The sequence below is a fragment of the Arabidopsis lyrata genome, assembly GCF_000004255.2.
Source record: "Arabidopsis lyrata subsp. lyrata unplaced genomic scaffold ARALYscaffold_3, whole genome shotgun sequence".
Taxonomy (NCBI): Eukaryota; Viridiplantae; Streptophyta; class Magnoliopsida; order Brassicales; family Brassicaceae; genus Arabidopsis; species Arabidopsis lyrata.
Window position 1 is genome coordinate 2,631,577 of NW_003302553.1, and position 14,850 is coordinate 2,646,426.

Genomic DNA, 14,850 nt, shown 5'->3' on the forward strand with positions numbered 1-14,850 from the left:
TCTTGACTCGTTGAGAGAGCTCTCAGCCAGCACCGAGTCTGTTCACGCTTAATCATCTTATCTTGGATCGTGGAGAGAGCTTTCAGCCTTCTACGGATCTGTTTCTTGGCCGAGAAGTAACCTCAAATCATTGGGGTTTATATCAATCTCCCATTACCTCCTGTCCTCTCATCCAATCTTAAGATAGTATTAAAGTCGCCGCCAATTATTAACGGCCCTTCCAACCCATTAATCACTCCCCTTAGCTCCTCCCATAAGCCACTACGCCTGCTTACAGTTGGAGCTGCATACACCACCACTAAATTCATAGACTCGTCTCCATTCACTACCTTCGCGTGAATAAACTGCGCCGGTGAAACTACAATGTCCACTGTACCCACACAAGAACGCCACAACAGCCACAATCCTCCACTCTGCCCTGCTGCATCAGCGCGAAAAGAGTTCTCAAACCCTAACTGTTGACATATTCGACCCGCTTGCTCACCTTCAGCATGTGTCTCAAACAACGCCAGTACGTTCGTATCGAACTTCTTCAACAAATACCGTAACGATCTTCGAAAGTTGGATTTATTCACCCCCCGGCAATTCCATAACATACAATTCATGATGACTTGATAAAGATCACAAAGAAAAGTCGGGGCAAAAAGTTATTTGTCCGCAAGAACCACACCCGAATCCATTGAACCCTCATGGAGAACAAGATCCATAGATGTACCATCAGCTGTGGAGAGTTCACCAACCAACTCCCCCAATTTTCCACTCGTTTATGCCGGTTTCAAAACTGAATTACCCGTACACACACTCGTATAAGCACCCCCTGCTCTATCACCATTATCATGTTCAACTCTCAGCCTCTTTCCCGTCGCCAGACCACTAACCTCCCCACTAGTTGGCCCAAAAATCAACCCTCTGGTAGGAGCATTACCTTTCATGTTTTTCCCTTTAACCCCTGTATTTTTCCATGTCTTGTTACCACTGGTCTTTCTCTCCAACTCTACTGAACGTGTCCCGATTTTCTCTGTAACTGGCCTCCCAACAATCTGCTTCCCAACACTCCTATTCAAATCAATTACTTGGTTTACCACATTCGTATTCTGCTCATTCTCCTTGTTCTCCTCCTTAGAACAGATCTCCTTACTTAAAAACTGAACCTCTGTCTCACCTTCCAAACCACTGAAACTATTTGATAGGACCATTGGAACTTGGGAACAGTCCCGTACCCTATCCAGCCCCTGTTGAGTCTGCCTCTCACCTGAACCTCCTGCAGAGAACACCTTCACACCTTGTGCCCCTGTTTTCCCAGACCGTCGCCCTGTGTTTCTCACCTCAGTGAATCCATCACTTACTTTTGCAACTGCCTCTAGACCTACTTCACTTTCTGACACTGTTACATTCCCTGCCACTGTCTGCTGCACAACCAGCTCGAAAACTCTCTTTGGACAGACGCTCCCTGCATGACCAAACACACCACATACCGGACAGATATTACTCAGCCCTTCGTATGACACATAATACCGCTCCCCATTCACCATTATCGTTCCCTTCAACGGTTTTTTCAGATTAACCTCTACACAAACTCGAGCAAACCGTGCCCTCTCCACCCTCACCGTCGTCAAGTCCACCTTAATTGGTTTTCCCAAACCCTCAGCTATCCCCATCAAAATAGTACGATGATAGAAATTGATTGGTAGATTTGCAATCCGCACCCATACCGGAGTTGTAACGATCTCATCACGCAGAGGATCAAAGTCCGGTGACCAAGCCTTCACCATCATAATACTCCCGAAGACTCTCCATGGACCACTTGTGACTGCCTCCAAATACTCCTCTTCCAAGGCAAAACGGAGCATGAAGAATTACCTCGGCAAATCCAACACCATCAGTCCACCCTTAAGCTTCTACAACTCTCTTACTTTCCGATTCAACGCAGCAATCGTGATGTGACGACCCAAAACTTTCACAATCATACAGCGCCGGTACAAACCATTCATCGCATCCAATACTTCTCTCCCAATTTTGACCACAGCCTCGCCATCTTCACCGCTTGGAAACTCCAAGCTCATACGTGACATCACAAAGCCCTCTTCTACAACCATCTCCGGGATCGGAATCCCTCCTCCGTTACAGCCCTGAACTTTCTCAACCCACAGCCTAGATCCATCTGAACTCAACCCAGGTGGCCGACCATCCTCTTCCATCGATTCATCTTGTTCCCTTGTGTCTGTAACCCTAGCACCGCCAGAGCTCGTGTCGCCCATAACAGAAGTGTGTTATAATACTAGTTTTCCATATCTCAGATATTGGAGAGAAGTTCTTGAAGGTTGATCAGATGCATTTTTAGGAACATTTGCAAGGTCCCTGAACATTGCAGGCTTATTAGAACTCAAAATAAGGTAGGGAAACATGGCGGACCTAGAAGGCTAGAAATAATTTTTATCCAGGTCAAAATTATAAAATAGAAAAAACAATTACATATAAATATAAATATAATATAAATTCTAAGATATATCTAAATTTGAGATCACCAAAAAAAAAGATATATCTAAATTTGTGGGGGCTTTTGGAGTTTTAAACACAAATGTAATGGTGTCAAAAATGCAAAATTTGTCAATTTCCCATTAGAAGTTTAGAACTAATTAAATATGTCCTAAAAAAAGTCAATTTAATTAATAATATTAGGGGGTCACATGACACACTTTAGCTCTTCATTGTGTGTGGAAGTGAAGATATGTGAGACACCTTGATCAGTTTCTCACTCCAGTCGATGTTCTGATGCGGAAACCTGGATCGTTGACAATTTTGTTTTATACTTGCTCTGTTTTATAATATGTTTTGGAAAAAAATTTTGTTTCACAATATAAATCGTTTTCAAGTTTTTATACAAATTATATACCACTTTAATATTTTATAATTATTTATATTATACAGTTTTTTTTATGATTGGATGGACTTTTTAAAAGTATATATTTTTAATCTGCGTGTTTTTAGCTAAAACGATTTATATTATGAAACAGAAGGAGTATAATTTTAGATTTATTCTTAAGATGGATCTGAGATATACAAAAAGATGGAAAATCGGAGTGTGTGTGTGAGAGCGAGCATGGTTTTAGAGGAAGATGAAGGGGTTTGAGATTTTTTGATATGGTTCCAAGCTTCCAAAGATTGTGTGATCATGGTGTGGTATGAAAGAAAATTTAGGGATTTCTATTTTTGAGAATACTTTTCTGTTTTTTTTCATGCTTTTTGTTTAGGTTAAAAATTTATATTTCAACATATGTAAAAGGAAAAAAAAAATCGGAGGAAATTTCTTTTTATTTATTAATATTAAAACATAGGCCATGTGGCAAAATTCGATCGGGTAAGTGATTTGTGTTTCATAATATTAAAGATTTGAAAATAACCGTTTATGAATTTTTGTATGTACACATATACTGAACCTACCTAGTAACAAGGAGTGGTGCCGTGGTTGTGACTGACTGGTGCGCAAAAGATGGTAACAAGTAACAACCCAAAATATTTGGATTTACAAATATAATCTTGGAAAAAAAAGTCCAGATATTGACTCCTTGACTCAATCTTCTTCTCCCCCTCAATATATAAAGGAATATCAAGTAAACAAAAAAAAACAAAAAAAACCACAGCTGAATCATCCATTCTTTTGCTATTTGTCTGCTTCGTTGATTTCACAATGATTAACGTCAAATATATACGTATAATCATCGGAATTATTGGTACGATCTGCGTCTCTCTCTCTTTTACGATCGATGTGTTTATCTTTGTGCGTATCTATAGCCGTGTGTGATATGGTACTGATCCATGTGCACCAGTGTAGTTGTAGTAGTCATTTGATTCCAAAGCTTTATAGATGTTTTCACGGAACTACAATCAATCGTTAATCCATGTACATACAAGCACTTTTTTGTGTAAATATTACTGACAATTTTTCTCTGGCTTGATGCAGGGAATGTTCTGTCCACTTTGATCTCCCTCTCACATATGTAATAATCCCTTTTCTTCTTTCTCATGTTTTTTTCTTTTTTCACATTCGTTTTGTGTATGTTTGTGTTTACGTATGTACTCTATTTCGAACGTTTTTTTTTTTTTAATTATTTTCTTCCTTAGTAATTTGTCACCAACATAATTTGTATATTGGTAAGGTTTACTATAATGCGTGTAATCTGTCTTGTTTTAGTGGTTTCTAGCTAGGATCATTACTCCTCAGATTTATATAAGTATTACTGTTTTCAGATTTATATAAGTTTTGTTGTTTTTTTACAAAAAAGAAGAAGGATCATTGTAGTCAAGAGTTATAAGCATTTTCATGTATATACAGGCCAGAGTATATACAAATATACAAGAAGAAATCAGTGGAGGGAGTTAAACCTGATCGTCATTTACTGATGTTGATTAAATGTAGTTTGTGGGTTTTGTATGGTCTCCCTGTTGTTCACAAGGACAGTATTCTCGTCACCACTAGTAATGGTGTCGGTTTCGTTATCGAAGTTATCTATGTGGTTGTCTTTTGTATCAGCTGTGACGACCAATCACGTGTAGGTCCATCTTTTATACTTAAATATGTCTAATACTGTATATTGATTTTGATGATGTCGATGTTGACGTTGATGTGCAGACGGATGTCGTTTATGTAAAACTTTATTTAGAGTTTTGCTTTGTGGTAGTTTCCTATGCGAATACTATTTGGGCAATTGGAAGTTTAGTCGCCAAGCATACACTCATTGGTATTGTTTGCAACCTTTTCAACATTAGCATCTATGTTTCATTTGCCAAGGTAAGCTCTCTCTCCCTCTCTCTCTCTCTTATAGTCTTATTGATGGATAAGTAGACTATTAATTACCGCTTTTGATTTTTTTTTTTTTTTATGCGTGAAACAATTAGGAAAAGATGGTGGAGACTAAAACCTTAAAGTCCATGCCGTTTCGGTTGTCGTTACTTAGTTTCATCAACGCTGGACTTTGGACGGCTTATTCTTTGATCTACAAAATTGATATCTACGTCCTTGTAAGTCTTTTTTTTTTTTTTGGCTTGAAAACTTAATGTATTAATTGATTTCCATTAGCAGATTGAATTTCATTTATAACATTTATTTTGTTCTTTTTCTGTTATGGGACAGATATGCAGTGGTCTTGAAACGTTGTTCTGTGCTTTTCAATTAATAGTCCATGCTTGTTCTTACAAGCCACACCAAGTCGGCGTTATTGGATAATACTTTGGAAGTTTGGTGTTTGGATAATACTTTGGTATGCATGTTATGTGTAAGGACTTATTATTAAGAAATCGACATGCGCAGACATTTTGAAAAAAATACTATTTGGTAATTTTTAGTAGGAACTATCAAATTAGCGTAGCCAAAAAAGATGGTTTTAAAGAATTTGAAACTCAACAGCTATAATTTTTAAAAAAATTTCAACTCATACGTTGACTAGAAATAACTCGATATATTCTATCGACTGCAACAAATATTGGAAACGGTGAGAAACCGGTGGTTCTTCAAGTGAAAGATTATCATCATTAGTGAGAAATGAGAATGTGTGTTAAGGGGTTGGTATAATATAAATAAAGAAAAATATTCAGGAGGTTTTCTTCTTTACATTAATATAAAACGTTTGATATTAATTAGAATATTAATTAATACAGTATTAGGATATATAAACACGTTTCATTTATACTTATCTCCATATATAATCGTAACAATAACATTGAGGAAAACTAAAACATTTTTAAAAATGTAAAAGCCTTTAAAAAAATCCAATTCTTATGATTTGTTAGGCCATGTATTAAGAGTTGTTAATCCACAATCACTAAAAACATATTGAAAAAAAAAAAATCTTTGGAAACTCTGCTAGTATAACTAAAGGATTTAATCTTCATAGTTTTTAATGAATACAAAAAGCATAATGAATTTACTCTAATTAAGCAATAGAAGAGATTGAATGAAATGCAACGAAGAGATAATAGTGTTATTGTTTAGATGTGACTCGGCCATTACATTGAGAACAGAATTGAGCTGTTTCAAGATCACGAATTACAACCACCATGAAAACACCCATGAAAACAGCTGAGAAACCACAAATGAATCCCTGAATCGCATCCTTGCCTTCGGTGAAACATAGACAAATAAGTACTGACCACATAATAACACATAAAGATTTTCCGACGTTAAATTCCTCCACGGGATGTGATAGCTGGAAGATCGCAATGCCACAAGTGATCACAGAAATTGCAAACACCACTCCAAAGTCACTATGGCATGTGAACGCAATAACGAATGCAGTCATATAGACGCAGAAGGGGTAAAACCATTCCAAGTGTGGTCCGATCTTGTGACTTGGAGGTGGACGATCGAAGAAGAATGTTCGGGTGAGACCAATGGCATAGAGAGATGTGAGAACTACAGCTAAGTATTTGGAGTTTGGGATCTCAACGAGCGATCCGTCCTCTCGCTTGGACGGCCAAAGAGCACCACTGGAGTAGGCAAGACCAATTAGAGAAGACACTGCCAAAACATAATAAATTGCACGGCCAATTGGAGTGACGACCTCATCATAGGGTTTCCTATCTTCCATCTTGATTAAAGACAACATATTAACACAAAATTCATAGATAAAAAAAATAGAAATTAAACCTTAACGAGAACTCACTTTGGGGTGGGAACGGTTGCAATCATTGTCAGGCGATAGGGTTGTAGACATTGTCCAAGGATACAAAAATTATAAGACGGAATTATTAAGGCTAAGAGAAGATCGAACTATAACTAATTAAGAGAATATACTGTATGTTTGTTTTAGATGATTTTGTTTCTTGTTTACTTCCTATACCTAACCTCACGGGAGTTGTTACAGTCCATTATATCTTTCATTTTTTCTTCCCATGTTTATCTCTAATTTGGGTACCAACTGGAAATCATTTTATTTTTTAACGGGATAAAATCAAAGTGAATGGTAGATTAAAAATTAACTTTCTTTGAAAAATTAAATAGTCGCACTTTTCTATAACAGAAAAATATGTGGAAAGATTTTTAAATCTATTTCGCTAAATTTATCCATGCTTGTTCCATTTATTCATCTTATATGATTTAATTCCATCCCTATATTATATTTGTGGAGTTTATTCATCCTTTCCGTTTCTAATAAAATTTTAACCTCAAGAATCCTAATTCCATCCATTATTGATTAAAAAACCCAATTAACTTGAATCATACATCATATCAAATTAAGTTCAGAATCTCGTAAACGAATACTTTTTCTATTGGTACGACGAGAATAATCATTGGTAACAATAAAGAGAGCAAGAATAAATTTTTTTAAAAAAAACCCAAAATATTCATTAAACATAGATTAACTAAAAAACATTACAGAGTCTGATCAAATTCCATATGTAAATGGATTACAATGTTGATAACATTAGAAGAAAAAAGGACAAACACATTGATATGACAAATATCAAACAAAGAAAATAAAGCCTCTTACGAACTAGATCTGACAATCATTTTGAGAGAAAAGTGATTCAATAGAAACTGAATGCCCTATGAGTTGGTCCAGGATAGTTGAAATAGTAGATAAACAATTCAAAAACATAAAGAGTAAAAAAGCAGAACCAAAATGGCTGGATTTTTGGATCATAATAGCATGCATAGAGAGCAGAGAAACCTCCAAATACCAAAATAACCACTACATAAAAGAAGTGAAATCCGTCGACTGGGAAAACCAACTGAACCAACACAAAAATTCCAAAAACAATTGATAGGATCAAAACTGATACGGCAAAGGTTGGGAAATTGAAGACGGTAAAGTAGATTATGCTAAACAGTATCAGAGGGACAACCATTCTCACCCATCGATGTGCTCTGTAAACCGGAAATGGAGCTTCAGAGAACATGGAAGTCAAGACGTGAATCACATAGAGAGATACAACAACCATTCCCAGATACTTGTAACCGACATACATCTCGATCTTCAAGGCATTCACAGCACTCACAGCTCCAAAAACGCAGAGAAAAGCCAAGATAGTCCAACCAGTTCTGGTTACTGGATCGTTCACACCATAAACTTCAACTCTCTGGGGAATTTTCGGCTTTTTTTTCCTATTTTTCTTACCCTTAGATCTTTTGGACATTGTTGCTGGGTTTTTTTTAATAAGAAACGGAGTCAGGAAGATGAACTGCGATGGAAAAGAAAGATGCTTTAAAAGCGACGGAAAAAAAAGAAAGAAAGATGCTCCAAAACTAGGGTTTGCTTCTTTCTCTGTCGTTGTGTGCTAGGTTGTTAGGGTCTTATAGCGAGTAAATGGAGAAAACCGGAAACGTCAGTAAAACCATGTGCTGCTTTCGACAACTGTCATCCACTCACTAATTATTATTTTGTTTTTTGGTTTTATTTTTATTTTTTATTTTAATTGATAGCATACCGTGTCCCAGATGATTCGTCTATTTCCTCTCTTGAAAAGTAATGACTTTTTTATCTCTCTTCCAAATAACTAGGTTGAAAAAGTAATAATCTTGGGAAGATTACACGAAAAGAAAATGAAAGATTGATTTTAGAGTTTTAAATTTCGAATTGACATCTAAATATATTTAAATACTCATTTACTAGCACATACTGTATTTTTTTTGATAATAATTATATTTAGATACCAACTTGCAATTTTGATTCGTATTACGAGCACAAAAAATAATACGAATAACAAGATAGAATGATAGGACTACATTTCTTCTATGAAAATTTTGTTTTGTATTAGCAAAATATTCAGAGATGATATCGTTGTAAAATCCACAACAAAAAGTGGCCTCGCTCGTTTACATTAGACTTAAAACCACATAAGTGATAGTATTTATCAAAATTTTAGCGTGTTAATTTTTCATCAACGTTACAACTTACAAGTGTCTCTCCCAAATGAACCGTCACCTCGGTTAACTCTATACTCATTACACGCATTGAAACCTCTACACAAATTAGCACAAAGAACACATCATCACACCTCAAATTTCCGCAGGTAATGAACCGTATATATGCTCATGCCTCATGTTCACAATGAGAGATGAAAGCAATGACATCCTAAATAAATAAATAAAATCATGCCTAACGATCCGAGGCATTATTATAGTACTTTTACCATCATCAGAAAATAGTTTTTCAAAAATTGTACTGTTCTTTGTTGCTTTTTTTTTTCGGTTTTATAAATTTATACAGTTATATATGTACCTAATTTTTTTTTCTAAACCTGAGTGAGTTACCAAATTCACCCTAAAAATGGTGTTAAGAAAATTTTCACAGTTAAAGTGATTTCAAACATATGGACAGCTTTGAGCATTTTTTTTCTCTCTCATGGCATATAAATTACAAGATACATAAGGGAAATGCGATATTTATTTAAACGTTATCTTAACTAAAGATTTCACTCAAAAAGAAAGGCCATTCCGATAGTCCGGAAGCAGTGTTCTAAAAAGCGGTCTAGGCGGTCGCCTAGGCCCCGACTAGACGCTAGGCTCTCATGCGACGCCTAGATTACCGCCTTGACCGCCTAAAATCACATAGATCTTGTTTAATGTATTTTTTCAATTTCAATTAGAGATTTATTTTTATATATAGTTATAAATATTCATATATTTTTTAATATAAATATAAATAAATGTTTTATCTAGTTTTTGTTTATAATTTCATAATTTTTAGTTTTATATAGATATTTTATATAACTTTTATATATAATATTATATTTATAATTTTTTATGTTATAAACGTCTAAACCGCCTAAAAAATCGCCTAGGCCCGATTAAGCGTTCTAGGCGCTAGGCACTGGGTCACCGCCCGCTTAGCGCCTAGCGCTTTCTTGAACACTGTCCGGAAGTGAACAAATTTTTTAATTTCAGAAGCTTTCTTAACTAGGTACATTATATCATATGGCATTAGCATGCAAGACACTATCTATATCCCAAAAATGAGGTCAACGGTCAACAAGACTTAATTATGTTTAGATTTTCATGCGATCCAAACTATTGTTTTGGGCGGATTTTTTAAATAAATTATATAGAGTTCACAGACGAGTTTGAAGGAAGTGTTTTCTTTTATGTACTGTGCGAAATAAAATTTTGAATACAAATTTAAATATTAATGTTTGTGATGTAGTAGAGCAATGCATAATCGATAAATCCGGAAAAGTGTGCCCCGATACAACAAAAGCAACAACGGTTAAGAAAATTATCGTAAAATTAACAAGCCCAAAAGTAACAGACATGATTATAATATCCTTATTAAACAAATTAACACAAAATCAAAATACGTGAAACATTACTTAAACCGTAAACCCTCAAGTCTCAACTCTCAACACGTATTGGGAGACTAAACCGGCGGCTTAAAACTATACGCTCCTTGCCGAAGTGGAACTCCTGGCTGAGTGGAAAACATCGGCCTGAGGATCGATTGGGAAAGCTAAGTCCCTCCTACTGCCTCTGCGTCGAGCTCCATCTCCGCCACGGCCATGAAGACCACCAGCACCTCCAGCAACCGGTGAACAAAATGTTCTTTCCCAATATCAAAAACCAACATATGAAGATCCCACCTACTCTAAGTTTGGCGGATTTACAATAGTGAGTGAAAATAGGCAAGGTTACACAAGCTATCCCATCTGCGAACCCTAAATCATTCCCCACATGGCAAAGTTTAATAAGACTAACAACGCTGAGATAAGCACACACAAAGCATGAAGCAATATTCATTTCAGCTACCGATTTATCTGCAACATGGTCACCAATATAAACCATTAACCTTAACATTGATATTTCCCCAGTACTCTTACCTAGACAGTAAAAGTTAACCCCAATCTGTCCTTGAATATTAAAAACTCTCCTAATATTGTCTTCTCCCGCAAGAGTTGCAGCCAAAACCAGAAGGATGATAAAGATAAGGAAAATCCCATTCATAGTCCAAAAAAGTGGGATTAAATAAGATTTTTCATGATTTTTCTCATGTTTCGCTACTAACTTTTCCCACAAACTTGATCTCTCAAAGTATAGAAACGCTCTCCAGTAACAAAGTAGACCTTGCACCATTAGTGTGTACCTAAACCCATACAACCACGAGATCCCTCTCAAAACCCTATTGATTCCTAAGAAAATAGGTCTCAATATAAAGAGGAAGATAGGACGCATAACATACTGGTAAATGGGATGGAGAACAAACTGGTAACTGGGACGGAGAACATACTGGTAAATGGGATGGAGAACAAACTGGTAACTGGGACGGAGAACATACTGGTACATGGGATGGAGAACAAACTGGTAACTGGGACGGAAAACATACTGATAAACAGGAATTGACAAGGTAGAAAGAGAAAGGAAGAAAGCGGATCTAAAAATGGTGGAGAGAGGAAGAAAAATGGGAGAGAAAAGAGGAGTGGCACCGTGGATTGTTTTTATAATACAAATAAAATCATTAACATTTATCATCAATAAAATTACGTCATTTGTTGTTTGTCGTTATCCACATGCATTCCTCGTCTTTTTTTTTGTTGTATGTGTGTGAAACTTTACTTTAGTTAAGCCAATGGATTTTTTCATAAGGTTCGTTATTGAAGTGTACAATTGATGTTTTTATGCATAATTTTCGTAGGTACTTTGTAATTTCAAAATTGAGTTAATTATTTGAACTTTTCTAGTTTAGCAAAAAAAGAAAATTTATTCATACCAAAAAATATATTTTAAACATATAATGACAAAACCCTAATAATTATCCAGGGTAATCCAATTATGAGTAGTGGTCATCATTTTCCTTTAAATTTTTTATATTAGTAGTACTAAGTAACAAAATTTGATATGGTAATCTTAATTTTTATATTCAAAACCTAAATTAGTACTTTTAACCCTTTTTTTTTTTGTAGATAAAGTGTTACTTTTTTACTTCTTTCAGTAAAAATAAAACAACCCTAAAAAACCATGTATTTTGTCTTTTATATAAAAAAAGTGAGATGTGACAGCGACGGGATTGAAGGTCGCGATACTTCCCCAACGGCAACAAATCTTTTTGGATTTTTTGGTCAATACTTTTTTTTTTCCTTTTGACATCCGGTCAGCCGGTCTGCATCAATCAGTACTTATTTTTTTGGATAAAGACATTGTTTAGTTTAATAATCTTAATTCATAGATAGTAGAATAATTTAATATGATTAGCAAACGTGTTGGGAGTTGTAAAATCCAGCCGCTTGTTCATTTTATCTTTAGGTAAGTTTTCAATGCTTGAAAGTCGTTTATATCTTATAAGGTCAAACCCTAAATTAATCATAGTCTATACTGTAGTTGTTTACTAATAAATAATACTATAATAAGAAATCGTACAGTCGGGCAACTGCGTGGTATTTATATATATATTCATCAGTTTGTGTTATTTTAGCATACTTTTAGGAGAACATATTAATAAAATGTAAATTAATTCGAAAAAACTTTATTACAATAAGTGCATGCATTGTTAGATTAAACATTTGTAGCTAAAATTTCCAACAAAGACTATATTCTTAGTGTGTTTATCTTTTGAGGCAAATCCTCATATCTTCTATCTCTTTATTCCTTTATGGAGGAAATGCGGTTTCCAACTTGTTTGTCAAGACTATGTATCAAATGAGTTGGAGGAGTTGTAGCTTTGCCATGTTTCCGGCAGTTTCGCTCCTTCCAAATTGAGTATACCGCCAACAGAAAAGAGTACCTTAGTTATTAAGAAGAGGCTGATGTTCCCAAGCTATGTGTCTGTGAGTGTTTGGTGAACATCGCCCCCATCTTGTTGAGAATTTTGAAAACATAGTTAAAAATGACACAAACTGAACGAAAAGTTGGGATATGTTTGAAACGATTAAATACGCGAAAAGCTTGCACACTTTTATCAATTTTTTTTAGGGCGTTTATCATAAACCTCAAATTTGGGTTAAATCGTTTTTTTGGGTTTTGAAAAAATCCTATTGAAACTATCTGACCAAATATTTGGTTCAGTTCGTTCTCGAATAGTTTGGTTCGGTTACGTATACATAATTTATACAAATATTTTGATCGTTTTGGTTATCAATTTTAGATGTTTTTATATAACCGAACCAAACTGACCGGATAGCTGAACCATTTGAAAATCATGCCGATCGGTTCAAATATAATAACTGATCCCAAACGGAAATGACCAAAACCTCCTAACCGGAATTACGAAAAACTGGTTCGGTCGGTTTGGAAAATTTGTTTCGGGTCATAACGGAGGCCTAGACTTTATCATATATTCACATGCATCGCCATTTATATATATATATGTGTTTCATAGTGTAGGATAAATAATTCGTCTATTAAGATGTGTTTATAAATATGAATGTCTTTCCGAAAAAAAAATTTAGTTTTCAAGTCATAATTGGAAAACATGATTAGCTAAAGGGACAATGTTTTTAGATTTAGATGGACAATAATTGCACTCGTGCGAAATCGGCTTAGTGGAAAGACGACACTTAGTGCATGTACGATGTGTATTTTGGTGAAAACAATAAGAGGTTTAAGAAAAGAAGAGTGTGGTTGGAACTTGGAACTCTCTACTTAACGAACACGATAGATCCCGGGAGGACTGTTCACAACGGCTAGCATGTCAGAGCTACTACAAGGGTGAGCTCAGCTCACTATCACGGCTCCCGAGATGCTTTGCAATATATGAGACATTGGGCTCATTACCGGAAGTTCCTTCGAGGGCTTACCTTCGTCACATTTTTCGTAAATGTTCTTTTAATTGTTTACATGATGATGGTCATATGACATCTTTTGCAACGAGTGACTATAAAATAATTTTATGGTCCCACTTAAAGATATGGCAAACCATTAATAGATAATTATATTGCATCATAAAGATTGATAATAAACAGTTTTACATTACATATAAGATTGGTAATTTTTTTTTTTTTTTTTTCTGATCAAATGATAAACTCTACTTTTGTTTCAAGTTGGAGATTTCATGTAAACTTGCATTCATTAATTATTGTCTGAAAACGAAATCCCAAATGTAGCAAAAAAAAAGAAAGAGAGTAAAATGCTGGATCAGTCACGTGACAGGATTACATCAAACATAAAGCCATAAAGGTCAAGTTCATAAAACAATACCCTTTCACTACAAAAAAAGATTACATTGATAGCACTTAAGCATAGCACAATTTTCGATTTTGCTATGAAAAAGACTACGTCGGATTGGAATACTTTATTATAGCATTTATAAAATGCTATGCCGAAATTTTTTTTTTGGTTTCACGCCTATCTTTTAAGTGCCCGCTTAAGTGAAAAACAAGCGGTTCATTTTCCCTCTTAACACTTAGGGAAAAAATCCTCTATCTCTTCTATTCTCCAAGTCTCCATCTCCAAACCCTAATTTCAATTCACCTTATTGGCTGCAGAGCTTTCTGGATTCACAAGCTCAGCTTCAGGAATTGCATTGGAGCGAGAAGATCGGATTCTCGTCGGATTGAATTCCACCACTGGAAGCGGAATCTTCGAATATCCGATGAGATTCGCGTCTTCTTCCTCAGATCGTTGAAGAAACAGTTTCTTGCGTCTAGGCTCGTCGGCTTCCTTCGATTCCGGCGATGGACGTTTCACGGGGCTGGTGGTTGAGGTGGTTGAAGAGGAGCCGAAAGATCCGAAGTTGAAGATGGTGCCAGATACTTCGTCGACGACTTCAATCTCTCTCTCTCGACCGCCGCTTTTATCCCTCTCAGTCTCCCTCTCTCTTTTTTCCCCCTTTCCTTCGATTTTGTCATAACCCTAATTTTACTTCTTTATTTCGTCTTGTTTTTGCTACAGGTTATCCTAAGAGATTTAAATCGAGAAGGGAAAAAATC

General features: G+C 35.5%; 4 protein-coding genes across 4 annotated transcripts; 1 reads left to right on the forward strand and 3 right to left on the reverse strand.

Moving 5' to 3' along the window:
• Positions 1–3,627: 3,627 nt before the first annotated feature.
• On the forward strand, positions 3,628–5,234 carry LOC9320649 (bidirectional sugar transporter SWEET8). The gene is made up of 6 exons (XM_021030230.1): positions 3,628–3,731; positions 3,962–3,998; positions 4,334–4,550; positions 4,631–4,789; positions 4,897–5,019; positions 5,132–5,234. Exons 1-6 carry the CDS (start codon positions 3,689–3,691, stop codon positions 5,222–5,224), a joined length of 672 nt encoding a protein of 223 aa, XP_020885889.1. The 5' UTR covers positions 3,628–3,688; the 3' UTR covers positions 5,225–5,234.
• A 331-nt stretch (positions 5,235–5,565) lies between these two features.
• Positions 5,566–7,242, reverse strand: LOC9318539. Its single transcript, XM_002884537.2, has 2 exons — positions 6,660–7,242; positions 5,566–6,584 (listed from the first exon to the last, which is right to left on the reverse strand). Exons 1-2 carry the CDS (start codon positions 6,708–6,710, stop codon positions 5,979–5,981), a joined length of 657 nt encoding a protein of 218 aa, XP_002884583.1. The 5' UTR covers positions 6,711–7,242; the 3' UTR covers positions 5,566–5,978.
• An 81-nt stretch (positions 7,243–7,323) lies between these two features.
• Positions 7,324–8,256, reverse strand: LOC9320650. Its single transcript, XM_002884538.2, has one exon. It carries the CDS (start codon positions 8,131–8,133, stop codon positions 7,525–7,527), a length of 609 nt encoding a protein of 202 aa, XP_002884584.1. The 5' UTR covers positions 8,134–8,256; the 3' UTR covers positions 7,324–7,524.
• A 1,926-nt stretch (positions 8,257–10,182) lies between these two features.
• On the reverse strand, positions 10,183–11,296 carry LOC110230506. Its single transcript, XM_021033746.1, has one exon. The coding sequence runs from the start codon at positions 11,270–11,272 to the stop codon at positions 10,454–10,456; it is 819 nt and encodes a 272-aa protein (XP_020889405.1). The 5' UTR covers positions 11,273–11,296; the 3' UTR covers positions 10,183–10,453.
• Positions 11,297–14,850: the final 3,554 nt, after the last annotated feature.